Source organism: Chlamydotis macqueenii, chromosome Z, assembly GCF_036417535.1.
Source record: "Chlamydotis macqueenii isolate bChlMac1 chromosome Z, bChlMac1.mat, whole genome shotgun sequence".
In the NCBI taxonomy this organism is placed as follows: Eukaryota; Metazoa; Chordata; class Aves; order Otidiformes; family Otididae; genus Chlamydotis; species Chlamydotis macqueenii.
The window spans coordinates 81,716,116-81,733,995 of NC_141593.1; the positions used below are offsets into that span (position 1 = coordinate 81,716,116).

The window sequence follows — 17,880 nt, forward strand, 5'->3', positions numbered from 1 at the left end:
AGCTCAAAAGTTGAGTAGAAATCTAATCCAGCGGTTATTGTGAAATACAGAGAATGAGATGGACATGCATGACCCAAATAAATAAAAAAAATTCTCAGAAGCAAGCCAGTCTCATGTTTGTATGAAAGAGTAAGAGGCATATAAATTCATCCTATCCAAACCAGCAAAAAGTTCTACCTTGAAATTCATTGGATCTCATTCCATTCTGCCTTCGGCATGAGCCAACATAACAAAACGAATTACAGTTGGGGAACGTTTATTTTTTCCCCTTTACAGTACTAGCAGCTGAACATATGACTTCCCAGGCAGTGAAATCCATTCCTCAGCTCAGTGACGCCTGTGTGCCTCTGCACGGTGCTCTGCATTCTGAAGCTGAGCTCTGCAGCAGTATAAAATACAGGGCTATCTCAGCCGGCATGAATTCACACATTTTTTCAGCTACACAGCAGACCCTCTACAAGTGCTGGTTCTGTAGAGACTATACATTGTTAAAAAATGAGGAGAGCAAGATTTTACCTCAAACCGCGGGATTCTGCAGAAGCTTACACTTAAACTCACGTTCCCTGAGCACTTTTCACTGAGTAGGTGGGAGAGATATGTGGGGTTGTTTTTTTTTCCCTACAGGGCACATAATACAACTGAGGGCTGTGTAATTATCTTGTTCACGCAGTTCATCACTGTGCACAGCAAAAGTAACTTCAGAGTCTTCTGAAGAGAAAAGAAACATACTTTTTTTTTTCTAATACAGAATATTCAGAGTTGAGGGTAACGTAGCTGGTTCCTCGGGCCTGTTGTTACTTCTCTGCTCTCCTAGGCGTTAGGAGGTACTCAAGGTCTAGTGCTAACGCTCACGTGGAAGAAGCATTTCTGCCTAATGCATCAACAAGGGCAGGCAGACGCTTACTGTGCTGTCGTCAGGCCGGCGATGATGGCTCTCCCACCTCTACAGCAGGAGGCACAAATATCAAGACCACACTCAAGGATACGAACTACAGGCTGGAAGAACTTTTCCAGAATTTTAACAGCAGCAAGCTAAAAAAAGTTACAGCTAGTCTTGAGAGTCACGAGTCTGGCTTTTGCAGCATTCCCTTTTAATATTTGCAGTTACTGATAGTTCAAGACTATGTGACAGCAGGCTGTGAAGGGAACCACAATCGATCTAAATTTACTGGAAAAAATCTTTTTAAGGAAGGTATTTTGCACTGAGGTGGGTGGGAGAATGGAAGTGTGGGAGCCAAGGAGGGATTCTTGCCATTCAGAGAGGTTTCTACTCACCTCCAGAGAGGAGAAACCCCAGCCTACTGCGCTTAGCTTTTCTCTTTAAAAAGACAGTAGCGTGCTCGTGGCTCTCGCCTGCTTTCCCGAGATCACTGCGCGTGGCTGGTCACAGAGATGCACATCCCACACCCCAGCTCAGCGTCCTGCCTTCTGTAAGCTCAACACGACTAGTTCTGAAATCAACCGTGTGCTCAGTGCAAGTCCCACTGCCCGCCTTGGACGTGCTCCTCTGTAACGGGGTTGTATCAGCCATCGTGAGACTTGGGTGGACAGGAAGTAATTTTAAGAAACTTCAAACCAGGAAACAACGGCTATCATGAGTCTTGTCAACAACCTGAAAATCCCCAATGGTAACATTAAGACATCAGAATCATCGCTTTATTTTTTTTTAATTTTCATGTACATGAAGGCAAAATAACATCACGCCTTAAGAACCACTGTCATGATTCATCCAATTAAGCAGTCAGAAGCAGAATTATGAAGACATAAATAGAGCCTGTCATACATGTTTATAACTACGGCCCTGCCCTTGACGACCACAAGCTTTTCTTGATGGGAATGTTTACCGAAGCCCACAGTCAAGAGGATATGCTGCTGTAATTAAGTTTAGCTAAAAGAAAAAAAAAAAAAAATTAAAAAAGTATAAACTGACACCACACATGAAATTCCAAGTGGATTTGGGTCTCGACTGTAAAATAAAGTGTATCAGAGGAATACAGGCATTTACATCTCTGAATGTTTTACACTATCTGGGTGAGAAGAAAAGTATGCTGCTACTTAGCTAGCAAGATTCTGCGCCGAGAGAAAAAGCAGGCTTTTCAGCCTTGCATCACTCGCCTGTGCAGTTAATATTGTACCTCTATGTGCGTCCAAGAGGGAAATAAAGACAAGGACCCTCCACTGTGAATAGCGCTGAAGTTTCAGCGAGGAAGAAAACAAAAGCAAAATTTAGGGGTTTCCCTTCAAATTTCTATGGCGGAACCCATGTCGATAAGAAAATAACCTACTTTTGTTCGAGAAAACGTAAAACTAAAGACAAAGTTGCAGTTGATGCAAAAACAACAACAAAAAAACCCAGACACAAACAAATAAAAAAGCCCAAATCACATTTGCTTGTGGGAGATGGACTGATTAAGTCGCATGAACAGAAGTGTTCACTTCAGATGACAGTCCATTCTAGGCACTTGATGACAATTTCTCATTTAGTTCCAGAACTCTGACATCCCCATTAGCTTTGGCATTTTCTATAAGTACCTGCAGAGAAAAACAAACAATGAAAAAAACACATTTTCAGAAATTCTCTGTTAATATTTTACTGGGAATCTCAAGTGCATTTTACTTTCTGCTATGCAGTTTCCCTAAAAGATTAAGTAACCCCTAACCCCAGATAGGAAATATTCCACATTACACATCAGCTTGTCTAAACTATAGAATCACAGAATCCCAGAACGGTTTGGGTGGGAAGGGACCGTTAAAGCCCACCCAGCCCAACCCCCCTGCCAGGAGCAGGGACATCTCCAACCAGATCAGGTTGCTCAGAGCCCCGGCCAACCTGGCCTCAAATGTTTCCAGGGATGGGGCACCCACCGTCTCTCTGGGCAACCTGGGCCAGTGCTCCACCACCCTCAGGGTAAAACATTTCTTCCTAATATCCAATCTAAATCTACCTCCTCCTTTTTGAAACCATCACCCCTCGTCCTGCCACACCAGGCCCTGCTGAAGAGTCTCTCCCCACCTTTCCTGCAGCCCCCTTTGGGCACTGGGAGCCGCTCTCAGCTCTCCCCGGAGCCTCCTCTTCTCCAGGCTGAACAGCCCCAGCTCTCCCAGCCTGGCCTCACAGCAGAGCTGCTCCAGCCCTCTCAGCATCTGCGTGGCCTCCTCTGGACCCTCTCCAACAGCTCCACGTCCTTCTGATGTTGGGGGCTCCAGAGCTGGACGCAGCGCTGCAGGGGGGTCTCACCAGAGAGAGATCCCCTGGAAGATCCCCTCCCTCGACCTGCTGCCCACGCTGCTGGGGATGCAGCCCAGGATGCCGTTGGCCTTCTGGGCCACAAGGGCGCATTGCCGGCCCCTGTTGAGCTTCTCGTCCACCATCACTCCCAAGTCCTTCTCCTCAGGACTGCTCTTGATCCATTCTCTGCCCAGCCTGGATTTGTGCCTGGGATTGCCCCAACCCACATACAGGACCTTGCTCTTGGCCCGGCTGAACTTCATGAGGCTGGCACGGGCCCACCTCTCAAGGTCCTGTCAAGGTCCCTCTGGATGGCATCCCTCCCCTCCAGCATGTCGATGGCACCACACAGCTCGGTGTCGTTGGCGAACTTGCTGAGGGTGCCCTCTATCCCACTGTCCATGTCATTGACAAAGATATGAAAGCCCCTGGTCCTAATATGGACCCCTGAGGAATGCCACTCATCACCAGTCTCCACTTGGACATGGAGCCGTTCACCACCACTCTCTCAACCAACTCCTTCTCCACCGAGTGGTCTGTCTATCAAACCCATGTCTCTCCAGTTTAGGGACAAGGATGTCGTGCGGGACAGTGTCAAATGCTTTGCACAAGTCCAGGGAGATGACATCATTTGCTCTTCCCTTATCCATCAATGCTATAACATTGTCGTGGAAGACCACCAAATTTTCTTGTTTCACTTTTTTAAGAATGATGGTTATGTTTCCCGTTTTCCAGTCAGCAGGAACCTCACCAGACCGCCACGATTTCTCAAATATGATGGAGAGTGACTTGGCAACTTCATCCACCAGTTCCCTCAGGACCTACAGATGCATCTCATTGGGTCCCATGGACTTGTGCACCTTCAGGTTCCTCAGATGCTCCCAAACCTGCTCTTCTGCTACAGTGGGTGGTTCTTCATTCTCCCAGTCCCTGCCTTTGCCTTCTGTGACTTGGGCGATGTGGCTAGGGCCCTTGCTGGTGAAGACTGGAGCAACTTAAAGAGAAGTTGCTGGTGACGACTTAAGGCACTTAAAACCCCCACCCTGTAGTGACTTGCTAAACGTGTAGTCACTTGTGATGCACTAGTACAGCATCATTTCTTACCTGAGGCAGAGACCAGGTTTGACAAATTACCTACTGGCAAAGAAACAAGCAGAGCTAGATGAGACCTGCCTCCCTGCTGACACACACTTGCCTCCTGCTAGTACATTAGTATAAATTTGCTGAACAGGACCATTCTCTGCAGCTACGTAAACAAAACTGCCAAGGTATCCTTTTGCCTCCCCCATTTAAATTTACCCTTCCTTGATTTAATTTCCACACCTCCTTCTTGCAGCTTTTCTGCTTGTTAAAAAAGCTCCCATGACAGCCTGACATTCACAGATGTTCAGAACCTTCTGGCACTTCTCTCGTAATCCAATCACATTATACATATTAAAGAGGAAAATAATGAAGTAGAACTAAGCAAATCTTTACTCTAGTCATTATTGTTATAGTACTCATTAGTATGGAGTACAGATGACTTTGCAGAAGTAACTGCAATGAGGTTGTATCAGGATCACCTGAATTCATTAATCCTGGCTTTTTTATGAACCTGTGTGTCAGTGTATGGAGCCCACTTGATGTGTTGTACCTCCGAACACACTTCATTACAGATTCAACGTCTCACCAGGGAACAGCTGTTGTCATCACGCCAGTGGCAGCAGTGAGATCATTAGGAGAGCATATTCAAAGTCTGAGTAGCAAAGTGACTCCAATTACAAGGCAAAATGAACAACTCCCCCTTTGCACCACACAAAAGAGCGGTGTGGATTTGTGAGTTTGACCAAATCCACTTGTTAAGTACTATGAACAGAAACTAATGTACCATGCACTAGGTACTGAAAATAATGTACCGGTAATTACAGGGATGATAAACATCCTAAGTACAGAAAGTACAGTACTCCACTGTTCAGATCTTTTGGGTCAAGGATACCACACTGTTCCAGTCAGGCTAGAGAGAATTAACATTTTTAGTGCATTAATATGTTCTTGTAAAATTCTGATTAATGGCCCTCACATCTACTGGAGGGTCACTAGTCAAATTCTTGCCAGTTTGGATTAGAGAGAGATTTTACTGTTTGGTTTTAATTTGTATGGCATGGAGGAATGGAAGGCTTTCAAACAAATTGAATGCAATCTGCAATTTCAAAAACTGAAATACGTTTTGGCAGTATGGAATCCTTAAACATGGCAACCTCTAGAGCAGGTGAGCCAGCACCTCCTTAGCCTCCCTCTACCCCACTTCCAAGTTGCAGGCACAATATTCAACATAAATAGACTGACATTCTATATAAAATGGACTGTCTTACATCTATTAATTCATAATCATCTTTGGCATACAGATGTTGCAGCAGGTACCAGCGTGCGACCGACACTATGGTTTCTGGATTCCCCGGCTGATATACCACTCTTTCCAACATTCGGCGAGTCTCCCTAGAAGCATAACCAAAACATAATCCAAATCAAATGCAACTGACTAGCTTGCATGTGACATACCAATATCCCAGAGTAAGCTATAATGATCAGGAGTAATAAGGGAAGGTTCTTATTTCCATACCACCAAAGAAAGTAAGGGAGCAGAGTTATATGTTCCTTTGCTTCCCATGTAGTTGCATCTAGAATACTAAGAAATACTGCTTAATATATTACAGTCCAGTTGGTTCTTTAACTAGGAAGTAACCCAAACTTTATGACTGCTACAATAACATGATAAACATCACGCCATCTGTGAACTCAGCACAACCTCTGATTTCAGTATATGATCCGCTGAACAAGTACAGCAGGTGTTCATTCTCCTGTTTAACAGCTATGAAATAAATATTTTGGAAAACATTGCACCTGAGAGAAGTGGGTACTACCACAAATCTTAATAATCCCAGTAGAATGTAATATTATACACAAATTTATTTAATTCAGGCACTCACAAAAGGTACTGCAGTTCCTGCAAACAGAGAGGCAAGACGTGAAATGGCAGAAGAGAAGGAAACCAGAATACTGCACTACACGAAGTCTAAACTTCTATTTGGCTGATGCTACCTTCCAACACTGCCAGCTTATACCTAAGACATTTTCAAATTCATTGTGCCGTAGAAATCTGGTAAAAACAGATTAGTTTAGTCACATTCATTCACTGGTGCTCCATGAGCTTTGGCTCTTGTTTCAAGAATTCTGTCCCGTATAACCAATATGATTTTCCAGTACAGTGGGATTTAACAGGCTGTTGAGAGGCTACACCTGGTTTTTGTTTGCTATTTGTAGTTAAGACTACTTTCTTGTTTCAGGATTATGAAACACCTAGGCAGATCAATTAGAGCTTGTGACATATCCTACTGTTTAAATAAGTTAATATCTGAAATTATAATAAGACTGATATTAATTGCTTGAATAAGTTTTCAGCCTAATTTAATGATAATCTATAACCATCACAATCACAGTAGGCTGCCTGTCATCTTTTTAAAAGCCCACAGAGAAAGTAAGCCGGTTTGTTAAAAAAAAAAAAAAAAAATCTATAAAATCGGGTGAAGTTACTGAACAAAGACATCAAGAATATACCAATTTTCCATAGCTTAAGCAAAAATACTGTAAAAGGCAAACTAGACTTAATAACCAAACTCACAATGTAGGAAGATTCCAAGTGTCCTCCCCGAAATCTTCCTTCCTTTCCTCAAAAAGCCACAGTGAACGCCTGATTGTTTGGGAATGAACATGAACTTTGACCGTGAGCCCAATTTAGGATCAAAATGAATCCCAGCAGTAGACAGCACAGTGGTATTTGTTTTCACTGTGTTGTTTAACAAGATCTTTAAGAAATGTATAGTCTTCCCGATTAGTTTATTTAAGTAACATGCTATTAAAATAAAAGCTCTCTTACAGCTGCTTTTCTCATACACCTTTTTTTTTTTTGAGAAAAGGAGGAAGATTCTGCCCCTTCCTGCTCCCAACACTACCACCTCCTTCCCCTCTCCCATTTGACTGCCTTACTACTTCAAGAATTAATTCCTGTTCTCAATTTTCTTTTAGTTCTTGGAGTCAGATCTGGGAATAATGACCACTTGTACTTTTAAACAGTGTGCTCCATTGGAACCCACCTGGCTCCCATTTTGCGATGATACTGTAACAGTGCTTGTAGGAGAGTTGCCACTGGGCAAGGAGAAAGCTTCAAAGCTTCAGTTGTTGCCTCCTGAACCAAGGATGGCCAGTGCTCATTTGAGACATTAGCCTGTGATAAAATAAAATAATAAAAAAGGGGAAAAAAAAAAGAAAAAAGAAAGGGCTTTATTGTAGTGTGTAGAGTAAATATTTTTTTTTGTTTGCAGCTCACTTAAGAGTAGGTTTAATTCAAGCTCTTTTGAGTTACATGAAGTATCTGGTAGGTTAGAAAGATTTCTTGGGGACAAAAAAACCCAAAACAACAAACAAAACCAAACAAACAGGGGTTAGAAAAGCCTGTAAAAAGTTACATGAAATATTCTAGGATCAGCCTTACCAGCATTCCACTTGCTTGTTTCTGCAAAGATTCGTTTTATTTTTTCCATACATGTTTTAGTAATGCTTATTTTAATCATAAACGCTTGTTTGCTCTTCACCTTGTAAAATTTCATCCCACGTACAAGACTAGAATGTAGAATTTACCCCCAGAAGTGATAATGTATTCTACCAGAAGTAAAAACCAACTCCAAGACTACCTAAGTAGAGCAACTACTGCGCAAATCCCTGTATCTTTCGGCTTAAGAAAAAAAATCTTATTTTTCCCATTGTGTCCAGATAGCATTCGAATCACTGCACTTGAAGGGGTGCCCAAATTTTCATTTGGACAGATAACTGGGAGACAAGCAATTTTAAAACCAAGAGCTTTCTTGGATCTAAGCAAGGTTTTCACTAGGCTTTTGCACATTTAATTAAGCCAGTGTAGATTAGAGAGGCCAAACAGAAATCCACTGATCAGCTGCTCTGCTCGTGGAAAAAGCAGAGATGAGATAATCAATTTCGTACTAATTACAATTCTAAAGAAAGTCTCATATATTCTCAGGCAACTCAGGCCAGCATTTGAAGAGGCAGTATTAATTAAGTTTAGAGGGTACCTTGCTACCTGTGGAGACATTTAGGAGCTAAAGGAAACAGGGAGCAGACCACTAGAAAATGGACAGAAGAGTGATGGGAGGAAAAATCCTGTCACTTGAGAAATTCTGTTGTTTGAAGCATATGACTTGTGAAAAAGAAACTTGTCTACACTGAGGGGGATTCTCTTGTCCCACCAGAAGCAACAGCTCTGCAGCTTTATTCTCGGTAAAACTGACTGCCTTTTCTTACATAAGCGCCCGGGATATATGGGGTTCCTTTGCCTGATTTTGATTATGCTGTTAGCTTGATCATCTGTTAAAATACATGAAAAACTGTTAGACAAGATCACAGCAGTATCTGCCTTTTACACCAGACTTCAAAGAGGTTCGGTAGTGCAGTTCGAGTTTCTAGAGTGACAACGCTTACACAGAAAAGACACTCGCCAAGAATTTGAGTTACATTCACCTGGCCCCTTGGTGCAAGGAGTAGCATAATTTTCTTTATACCGCAAAGTACATCTCCCTTAGATTGTCCTTATACTTTAAGGCAAGGCACTATGTCCAGAAATGACCGTACAGCATAAAGTTATTTGAAACTTGGGTGAAGTCTCCAGGCACTGGCAGGGGAAAAATGTTTATTAAGGCAGTTGTCTGAACAAGAGGGCCGAGACTTGAAAGGTACATCAATTTGGATGACCAAACTGAATCTGATATTAGAGAAATAAGCCTTATTGAACAAGTTAGCCTCTTTATGTATGCAGCAGTTCTATATGGACTGCTCTTACAAAGAGATATTCTAAAAACAGCCCACTGCCCCTTGCAGTTTCATTTCGTTCTCCAGTTGTCGTTCATAAAAGGCAGTCATTTAAATAGGAACTTCATTTAAAGACTGCAGAAGCCTTGCATCCCATGAACTCCTGTTAAATCATGCAGTTATGTAATTTTGACTATCCTACCATGCAGACTTCCAGTGCGAGCATCGCTAGCCTGAGCAGACTGGATAGCTTCCCATTCCAGCTGCCCTGCTGTGACGCCAACTGCAGACTCTTTCTGTAGCACATCTCTGCTCCAACCATCATTCTTTGAGATTGATATACTTTTGCCAGCCACTGAAAAGAGACATTCAACAAAATCAGTTATGGAGCCACCAAAACACACATCCATTAGATAATATAATTCAGTTCAATTAATGAGAGTACCACAGCACACTATTAGCTAAAACACCACCACCCACCCAGCCCACATTCCAACAACAAACTACGCACCACTCTGCAGGAAAATGTAGGCTGCTGCAGAGCTGGCAGTAAACCAGTAACTTATTTCAGAGTTCCCTTGACCACCCATGGACAACTGCTTGATAATGGTCTTAATCTGCAGATTGCTCATCGGTGAACAAATAATATGACCAGCTTTGTGAAAGTCATCATACAGACTAGAAGAACATTGTGTTGTATCTCATTTGTCTCTCTGTAGAGGTGAAAAGGTAATTCTTCCTCTGGAACACAGCTTTTTCTAGCCCAATTGAGTAACACCAGCAACATGAAAGACATCACAACGTGAGCCTGAGCTCAGATGACAGGTGTAGCCTTGGGCTACGCAGTTTCTGACCAAGCAGGGTCATGCTGGAGGAGCCAGACGGGGCAAAAGAAGTAGACACTGCGATCTCTGCGTAGTTCGATGCTCCTGCTGCCTGCTCCACCACCACAAGATGTCCTGGATTTTCTCATGAAAAGAAGGAAAAATATTCTATCTTCTCACTCTTCAATTCTTTAGTCATGTCATGTTTTTTGAAGCAGATGCAACTATGAGTTTGCAAATTCCTGATGTGTACATGATATGCACCAAGATGCATAAGCCACATTTAGAAATATTCTTTGCTGGACCAAGCAAACAATGTAACTTTTTATTTAAAAAATTAATTTTCTTGCTTTTAAGCAAAAGTCCTTAGACTTTTGCTAGCTAAAGTCTACTTGGTGTGAGAAGGGGCAAAGCTCTAATCCTTTCTGATGCATAGAAGTTATTAATCATTAAGAAGAGACATTTGTTAGCACTGGTGAAATTGTGCATCCTTCACATCAAGCTGCAGGAATGCTTTGTCAAGTAAAACATCCACTCATGGAGAAAAAAAAATAAAAATATTTCCTTGGCCTCAGCTCTTTGCAGGTAAAACTATCTAGCACATAAGATGTGAAGGAGAAGAGAACCCTCGTGCAATGGCACAATGGCAGCTCTGCCAGACCAGCTTTTCTCTATTTTCCTGGTAAGCCAGAGTGCAAAAAGTAGAACAGCATCAGAACACTAGTTCAGCAGCACTCCTAAATCCTGCAAAATCATTTAGACAAAAGCCAAAAACTTCAGCAAAAAGCAAAGTTAATGGCCCCTCTAACTTAGTAAAATTGTAAGGCATCATGATGGATACTTCTGAGTAAGACAAAACATTCATCAACTCTTCGGAAGTCCAGAGCCAGAAAACATAAAAGCATAGATTTATCCATTAGGAACAGATGCAGTAGCCAGGCTTTTTCAGAATGCTACCCCAAGCCCTGAGAAATATCTTCATTTATTGAAGGCTGCAAAGATCTTCTTCTGAGGTATCTTATCTGTGGCCTGCATTGAAAAAAACAAAACAAAACAACCCCTCCCTCCCTCAAACCCACATACAATTTCAGTTCACTACTTCTCCTTGCTTGTGGGCAAGATGACCCTTGGCTATGCAAGAAATGCTTGCAGAATGTATATAAGCCTTAATTCCATTTTCTAAATATATTAGCAACATAGAGGGTACAATCATGTCTTGCATGCCTCCATAGTTTGCAAATCCAACCTGAATGAGTTCTGCAGTTCAGAAACATGAAGTCTCACAAGCAAAAGAAAAACGCATCAAAAAAAGCACCTTTCCACAAATGATACTCCTATGCTCCAGCAGGGAAGAGGATCTGCAGGCTTATACCAAGTGAGATAATGATCTCTACAGCAGCCTTGCACTCATCTTCCAAGTCTGAAGCCAGCTTTAGAGAATCTTACCACAAACAAGGATTCTACTTGTTCAACAGGCAGAGGGAGCACCATAAATCCTAAAACTACTTAAGGACTCTAAAAAAGTTCATGCAATTTTTCTAAACCACGCGCTGCTAACGTTGGTAAAGGAAGACAGTAACTGTAACTAACAGGAACAGCTAGGAAATAAATAAATAAATATGCTGCATCACCAGAAAGATCTCCTGGCACGTGTGAGACAGATTTCTCAGAAGCAGCATACAAGTTAGAGCTCCTTCATTGTGACTAAAAATGATCTGTCGTGATGCCAAGGAAGGGAGGCAGGGAGTGAAAACTGTTACTGAGAGTGATTTCTCTTCCCTGCAGACTCAATTTACTCAATAGAAGAGTGATATCTGATGTCAGGAGATTATGGAGAAAGAGACTTACTCAGATTTTCAGACCCTGAATAAGGAATTTTATATTATTACATTAGGAAACCATTTACTTCTATCTATTCTTATGGGTTACAAAGTATTTCACTGGTTTCTGCTTATGCGCTAAGTCACAGGTCCCCAAAGACACAGGTGCCAGGGGTTTATTTCAATACACAGGCAACTGTAATTCTCCTGCCTCCATATCTATTTGCTCTTACAAACAGTCATTATTAATTTCGCTACTAAAGAAAGCTAACATAATGTTACAACTTAAGAAAGTATTGAAGTATTTTTTTCTGTCACTGGCTCTCAGCAAACAGTGAAACAAACTCCCACCCACTTACAGTGCACACTCTGCTGAGAGCGGCACACCAAGTCAGGGAGAGAACCCACACTTACTTGCCAGGCTGCAACTGAAGTTGAACTGGTCATGACTGTCTTGTGAAGCTCCTCCAGGATGGCATCTGGAAGTTCTTTGTGAGACTGCAACAGCTGCTTACACTGAACTTGTCTCAAAAGCAAAAACAGAGCTGGGTGCTCAGGGCAGCTTTTTAAACCCTAAAATCAAAACAAGGCTCAACTTGATAAAAGAATTATTTTTTTCCAAATATCTGAAGATATTTCGATCTTTCCGTTTTGGTCTTTACAGAAAATAGCCTTGAAAGGACTCTCAGGAGGCTTGCAAAATGGCATCTTCCTCCTACTCTACACAAAGGAGTGTTCCAGGAATTGACAGAGGAAAATAGATAATGTTTCATCTGTCCTCAAAAGACATTTGAAGTCTACCCTAAATTTTCTACCTGTCCTACCTTTAGACATTTCTAGAAGACAGAGAGGTTAATAGCAGACCTCTAGATCTCCTTTGGCTTTACAATCATTACAAGTTTTAGGCAAATGAAGGCAAAAACTTGTCTTGTGGCTAAAAGTGACCTTGAGTATGTTCCAAGCAACTTCAGTTCTCCCAGCTAAGGTGCTTTATTCTCACTGGAACAGAAGCACTTTGCTAAACATTTCCTGTTCAATAACAGCAATACCTATAATGTATTTTTCAGAAAAAACTCATGCAAGAAAGCAAAGACAGAAAACTAGCCATCTGTTGCTTTACTCTTCTCAGGTGAAGCATGTGAACTTGCTACAAGTCACATTACGTGTTATTTAACCTGTTCCCCAACTGTGTGGCCTTAAGACTTTTTTTTTTTTTTTTAATAATTAAACTTGTATCATCCACTTGTGGCTTTGAAATGGAGTACCAACACAACAGAGAAGAAGACAATGAAGTTCCCTGCAAGTCTCCCATCTGCACTTCTTGCCTTGAATTTTGGTAATGTTTTGCTTAATCCTAGGTTAATGAACAAAGGCAGGAAGGGCAGACTGAGCTATGTCATGGCATACACTGCTTGATTCAACTACTAATAAAGCTGGTGTTGCAAACAGAGTATCATGGGGAGGGGGCAAATGTCAGCAACTATTGCATCTTGTAGCTCTGATGGAACAGACAGTTGGCAATTCAAAGACTACCTTTTTGTAAAATGCACATAAATTGTGATTTCTATGTAACTCTAGCACAATCTGCCACTATGATGCCATCATACCTTGGTACAAAGAGCTTCAGCTTCTGAGAGTTTACCAGTCTCCTCTAGACTGGTAATAGCTTGACACAGACACCACTCTTCAAGAGTCCGGACATAATTACGTGGAAGGTTATTGTCTCCAGCTGCAAAAACAGATAAAACACTTAACCAGATTACTGCACATGCTGTAGTGGCATACCATGTCACATGCTCTACATATGGTAAGAGAAAACTTGTAGGAGAATTAATCTGACACGGCTTCCTTCACTACTAGGAACATTAAGAGATGGCAAAATGAAAAGCAAGAAGAGGGGAAGAAAAGAATACACTACTTTAGTTAATGTTTTGAGAGCACTCAAATACAGAATTTTCATTCCGGTTTTCAAAACACTACAGGTGTTGAGCAAGACTGAGGCTGAGCTTATTCCTCTACCAGAAAAGTTACAGAACTCAACACTACTTTAGCCTTTCCTTGTAAGCAGCGTTCCCACGCTGTAATACATCCATCCACCCATTTAGGCATCAGAGTTCAGAAGTACTTATTCAAAAAAAGCATTTGAGGCTTTGGAGGGGAAAGCAAGCTGTGACTGAGTAATTAACTCTAGCTGTGCATTAGGATTTAGCATTTTTACATGATAAAATACAGTTACAGCTCAAACCACTACTCAGCAATTCTCAGCTTCTTTGAGAGTTTCTGAAATTCAGAAGAGTACTGCAAGCTTAGAGTATTTCAATTTTATTTTATTTTCTTAAAACTAGAAAACTTGTATAGCTTACTTTTGGCTGAAACTGTAGATACCAGTGTCATCTCCAGACCTGTTCGCTTTGGCTGAGTGTTGTTTAGACAGACAACAGTGTTTTCAGCATGACAGGCTGCCATTAGCACTGCCCAGGCAGCAGGATTATCTAGAAAAGAACGGTTAAAGGCAGCTCGTGCCCATTCTAAATATGACAGTAGTAAGTTTGGAATGGTCTTTACCAGATTAACCATAAAAACCAATGGAACCAATAGTTACCAATGGAACACTGTAAAAACACTATCCTGAACTAGACAGAGCTCAGTTAAAGATTTCACCCATGTTAATTTTCATCCCAAAGATAACGAATTTTGCCAGCAAAATGAAACAAAGCGTGAAAATGTAAAAAAGTCAGATGTAAAGTATACTGCTTTTGAATAACTGTCATAGTCTGGTGTCTACCTGCAGACAACTAAAATTAAAAATTTTAACTTACAGCAACACTAACGCATCAGAGCAAAATTACTGCAAAAGAAACAATGCTTTGGTATTTTACTATCAAGTGCAAATTAGCACTTGAAAACCCCACTAAATCTGTACTTCATCCATTTAATGAAGATCACCATTTAGTAACACGTGAACAGTTCCCTATGGTTCATAACCAGCATATTGTAACAGAACATTTCCAACCAAAATTCTCAAACTGGATTAATAAATCTCTTCTGCTTGGTGTAGCATATTGACCCTGAGAGAAATGTGTTTTTCTTTTTTGTCTAATATACAAAATAATACTTATATCTTCTGGTGAGAGATTAACAAATTGCCCAAGTTTTCAAACAAGTCTTAAAACTCCTTGTCTGGTTTAATTCTCCACGTCTAAACTTGGAATGACAGTTAAAATTTCAACACTACGCATTAAAATCACAGAATTGTTTGGGTTGGAAAGGATCTTTAAAGGTCATCTAGTCCAAACCCCCTGCAAGGAGCAGGGACATTCTCTCCAAAATATACACAGATGACTCAAAACACTAACGCAACCCAAGAAAAGCAGATTTTTTTTGTTAGCACAATAATTTTGTTTCTAATGGGTAAAAAATCACTACTGTGTTTGAGAACAAGAGTAACCTGGACAGAGGTGGATTGCCTTCTGAATATTTTTCAGAGGATTGTTTTTCTCATCTTCTAACATGTGACATCCTGCTGCCAACTGATTAACTGCAACATTCAGCAGGACTTCCTACAAAACAGAATATAAAAGTGACTTAACACTATTTAAAAGTGATCAGATGGAATTAATTTCAGGATTGTTTATGAAATTATAAAGTCTGTGTTTTCAGGAAGCCAAACCTTTCCATGGTTTACATCAAGTACGTGTGCAATGTTTCCTGCCACAGCTCCCCCCTGCAAGATTAAAAAGAAATAATTTGTCTGGGTATATTACTGATTAATTAAGAGATTTTATACAAAACTTAATGTCAACATCGTTTTATCTTTGTCAATCAGAAATACAAAGTTTGCACAATGAGATTCCTTATCTGCAGTATGATGTTTTTATAAAGAATTAGGAAGAGATATTCAGGAGCAGAGTTTATCTACGTGTTGTATTTCTAATTTTAGCCCTATATAGAAAGGGGCTTGTTTTCAGGTGCTATTTCTGTTTATATATTTGACATAAATTAATACATTTATTTGGAGAAGAGCTAATAAAAAGCAGCAAGGAAATAATGGCTCGTGTGAAAAGTGAAATTGATTAAACAAATTCAACATAGGTAAATCCTAACATATAGTTACATACACACACACATATGTATAAAACTAAACAAAAAATTATACATAGTACAGCCTTTTCTTATGGGATTAATTCTAGTAGATTTTTCCTGTAAGTTTATTTCAAGAAGATAAAGACTTGCTACCCCATGAAAGATCAAAATAATTTGGTATGTAACTTCAGTATGTACCCGTGCCTTGCTCCTTACGTGCTTGTGTATGTAAGCCTTAAGTTTTCACATTAACTAGGGAATGTCCATGCACTGAGGGGTGAGGGGGGTTTTTAGTTAAGAAACAACAGACTACTCAGGATGTAAACAGCACACACGTATTACAGCAATGCACTTACTTTTGTCTTTTGTAGCGTGTACAGTGGAACTAGTCCAGAAAGCAGAGACCAGAGGGCGGCATTATCAGGGTTACTGAGAAAAGAACAGGGATATTAGATTTCCTGGTTTTGATACAAACCTGGTCTCCCATGACTCGGTAGACAGTTACCATAAACCCCAAATTCATCTTTTTCTATTAAGGAAACAACCCAGTGTGGTTGAAAGTAGACATGGGTAGTAATTTAAAAACCCACAACATCGAAGTTATATTGCAGGCTAAAGAAATAAAATGTAGAATATGCATATTAATATTGACAGGAAGAAAATAAATAAACTTTAGGACTATAGGTCTTGTCCTCATAGCGTGAAGACCAAGGAATTTTAATTGCAGTTGGAGAAAAACTATTTCCGTAAAGAACAGTTTCTGAAAACACCTGGAAAGACTATAAGGCCTGTCTTGCTTAAAGGCATTGATTAAAGTTCCCCCTTTCTGTAATGCTAGGGTTAACCAAAACACACTTAAACACAGACATCTAGCCAACAGAATGAACAGCTTCAGAGGCTGCTAAATATTAAATAAAAGCCATAGAGACTTTTCTAGGTTGAAGGGTCTGCCTCCTATGATGAAAATGCTTTCACAGAACAGTGAACAGATCTAGCTACCACAGAGGGCAGCAAAACAAAACCAGAAAACCCCAAACAAGCCATGAAACTTCTGCCATTTGATCCCATAAATCAGAATGCGAGCTTCTGTCAGCTGATGCTACAACCTTAAGCAATGACCTCATGTTTGAAAAACAGTTTTTTTTTTTCACAGGAATGCTGCAAGTGAACAGATGTTTGCTTACTGTTCAATGTAACCAAAGCAATATATTTACAAGGCAATCTAAAGAAAGACAAAATACGTACCTGTGTATTGCTCTGGAGACTTCTCTCTGGACCACCACATTTCTACCTTGCAATGCATAAACAGCAGATGCAATCAGGCACCTCTCATAAATCCCATCATTCCCTTTATCATGCTTCAGTAATTCTTTTAGGGCTGCTGTCGCAAGCGTAGCATCCTGCTGCACCAGTCCTAGTGTGCACAAAGCCTTCAGACTTTCCATAGTAGGCTCCTTTAATGAGCTGTTGAATCAGAGGGAGGGAAGGAGACACTTTTTTGGAGCACAAATTAAACTTACTGTTCACATTAAGAGTACTTGTTACTTCTGAGTCCTCTTGCTCCTATGTACCATGTATGGTATACAGAATTAACAGCCTCTCACTACGGATCATGGATCAACCTAGATTAGTACTCTTGAGATCTTGGGATATGGAAAGCAGCAGTGGTCATGTGTCATTTCAGCACTCAAGCTTATAATGCGTAACTACTTGGCAAGATTCCGACACATTAGTTGTTCTTCAGGAGCAGCTATAAAATGAACGGTAAGAGAAAATGCCTAACGCTGACAACTATTTTCTTTTCTTGAAGACATCTGTATTTAACTAGTATCAAACCTGAGTTGTAGCACACCTATTTACAGCTTTGCAACAGAAATCCAGGAAGGAAAAAGCCTGCTGCACAGAAGTGTTCTTTCTGAGAAAAGGGATGTTCTTGAGAAATTACACCTCGCTTACATCAAGATTTGTTCCAGTGTAAGGTGGTTTGAACATGCTTTACACCATCCATTGGTTTTAGTACCACTGTCAGTTGCACTGTTCCAATTGTGTCACTACGAGGGGCAGTTCA

At 40.7% G+C, this 17,880-nt stretch overlaps 1 protein-coding gene across 3 annotated transcripts in view; it reads right to left on the bottom strand.

Moving 5' to 3' along the window:
• Positions 1 to 1,028: 1,028 nt before the first annotated feature.
• The window catches only part of SKIC3 (SKI3 subunit of superkiller complex), a 46,996-nt gene continuing 30,144 nt past the window's right edge, over positions 1,029 to 17,880 (bottom strand). Inside the window, exons 31-42 of one of the 3 annotated variants that reach the window (XR_015261509.1) lie at positions 17,058 to 17,276; positions 16,169 to 16,241; positions 15,400 to 15,453; positions 15,178 to 15,289; positions 14,093 to 14,221; positions 13,337 to 13,458; positions 12,144 to 12,302; positions 9,288 to 9,440; positions 7,360 to 7,490; positions 5,581 to 5,704; positions 2,386 to 2,532; positions 1,029 to 1,612 (exon numbers count right to left, since the gene is read on the bottom strand). Coding sequence is in view for 1 of the 3 variants with exons in the window: in XM_086771529.1 (XP_086627655.1) it covers positions 2,455 to 2,532; positions 5,581 to 5,704; positions 7,360 to 7,490; positions 9,288 to 9,440; positions 12,144 to 12,302; positions 13,337 to 13,458; positions 14,093 to 14,221; positions 15,178 to 15,289; positions 15,400 to 15,453; positions 16,169 to 16,241; positions 17,058 to 17,276 (1,354 nt within the window). In the remaining 2 variants the exon portion in view is untranslated. The other 2 variants (XR_015261510.1, XM_086771529.1) reach the window with 2 other exon arrangements.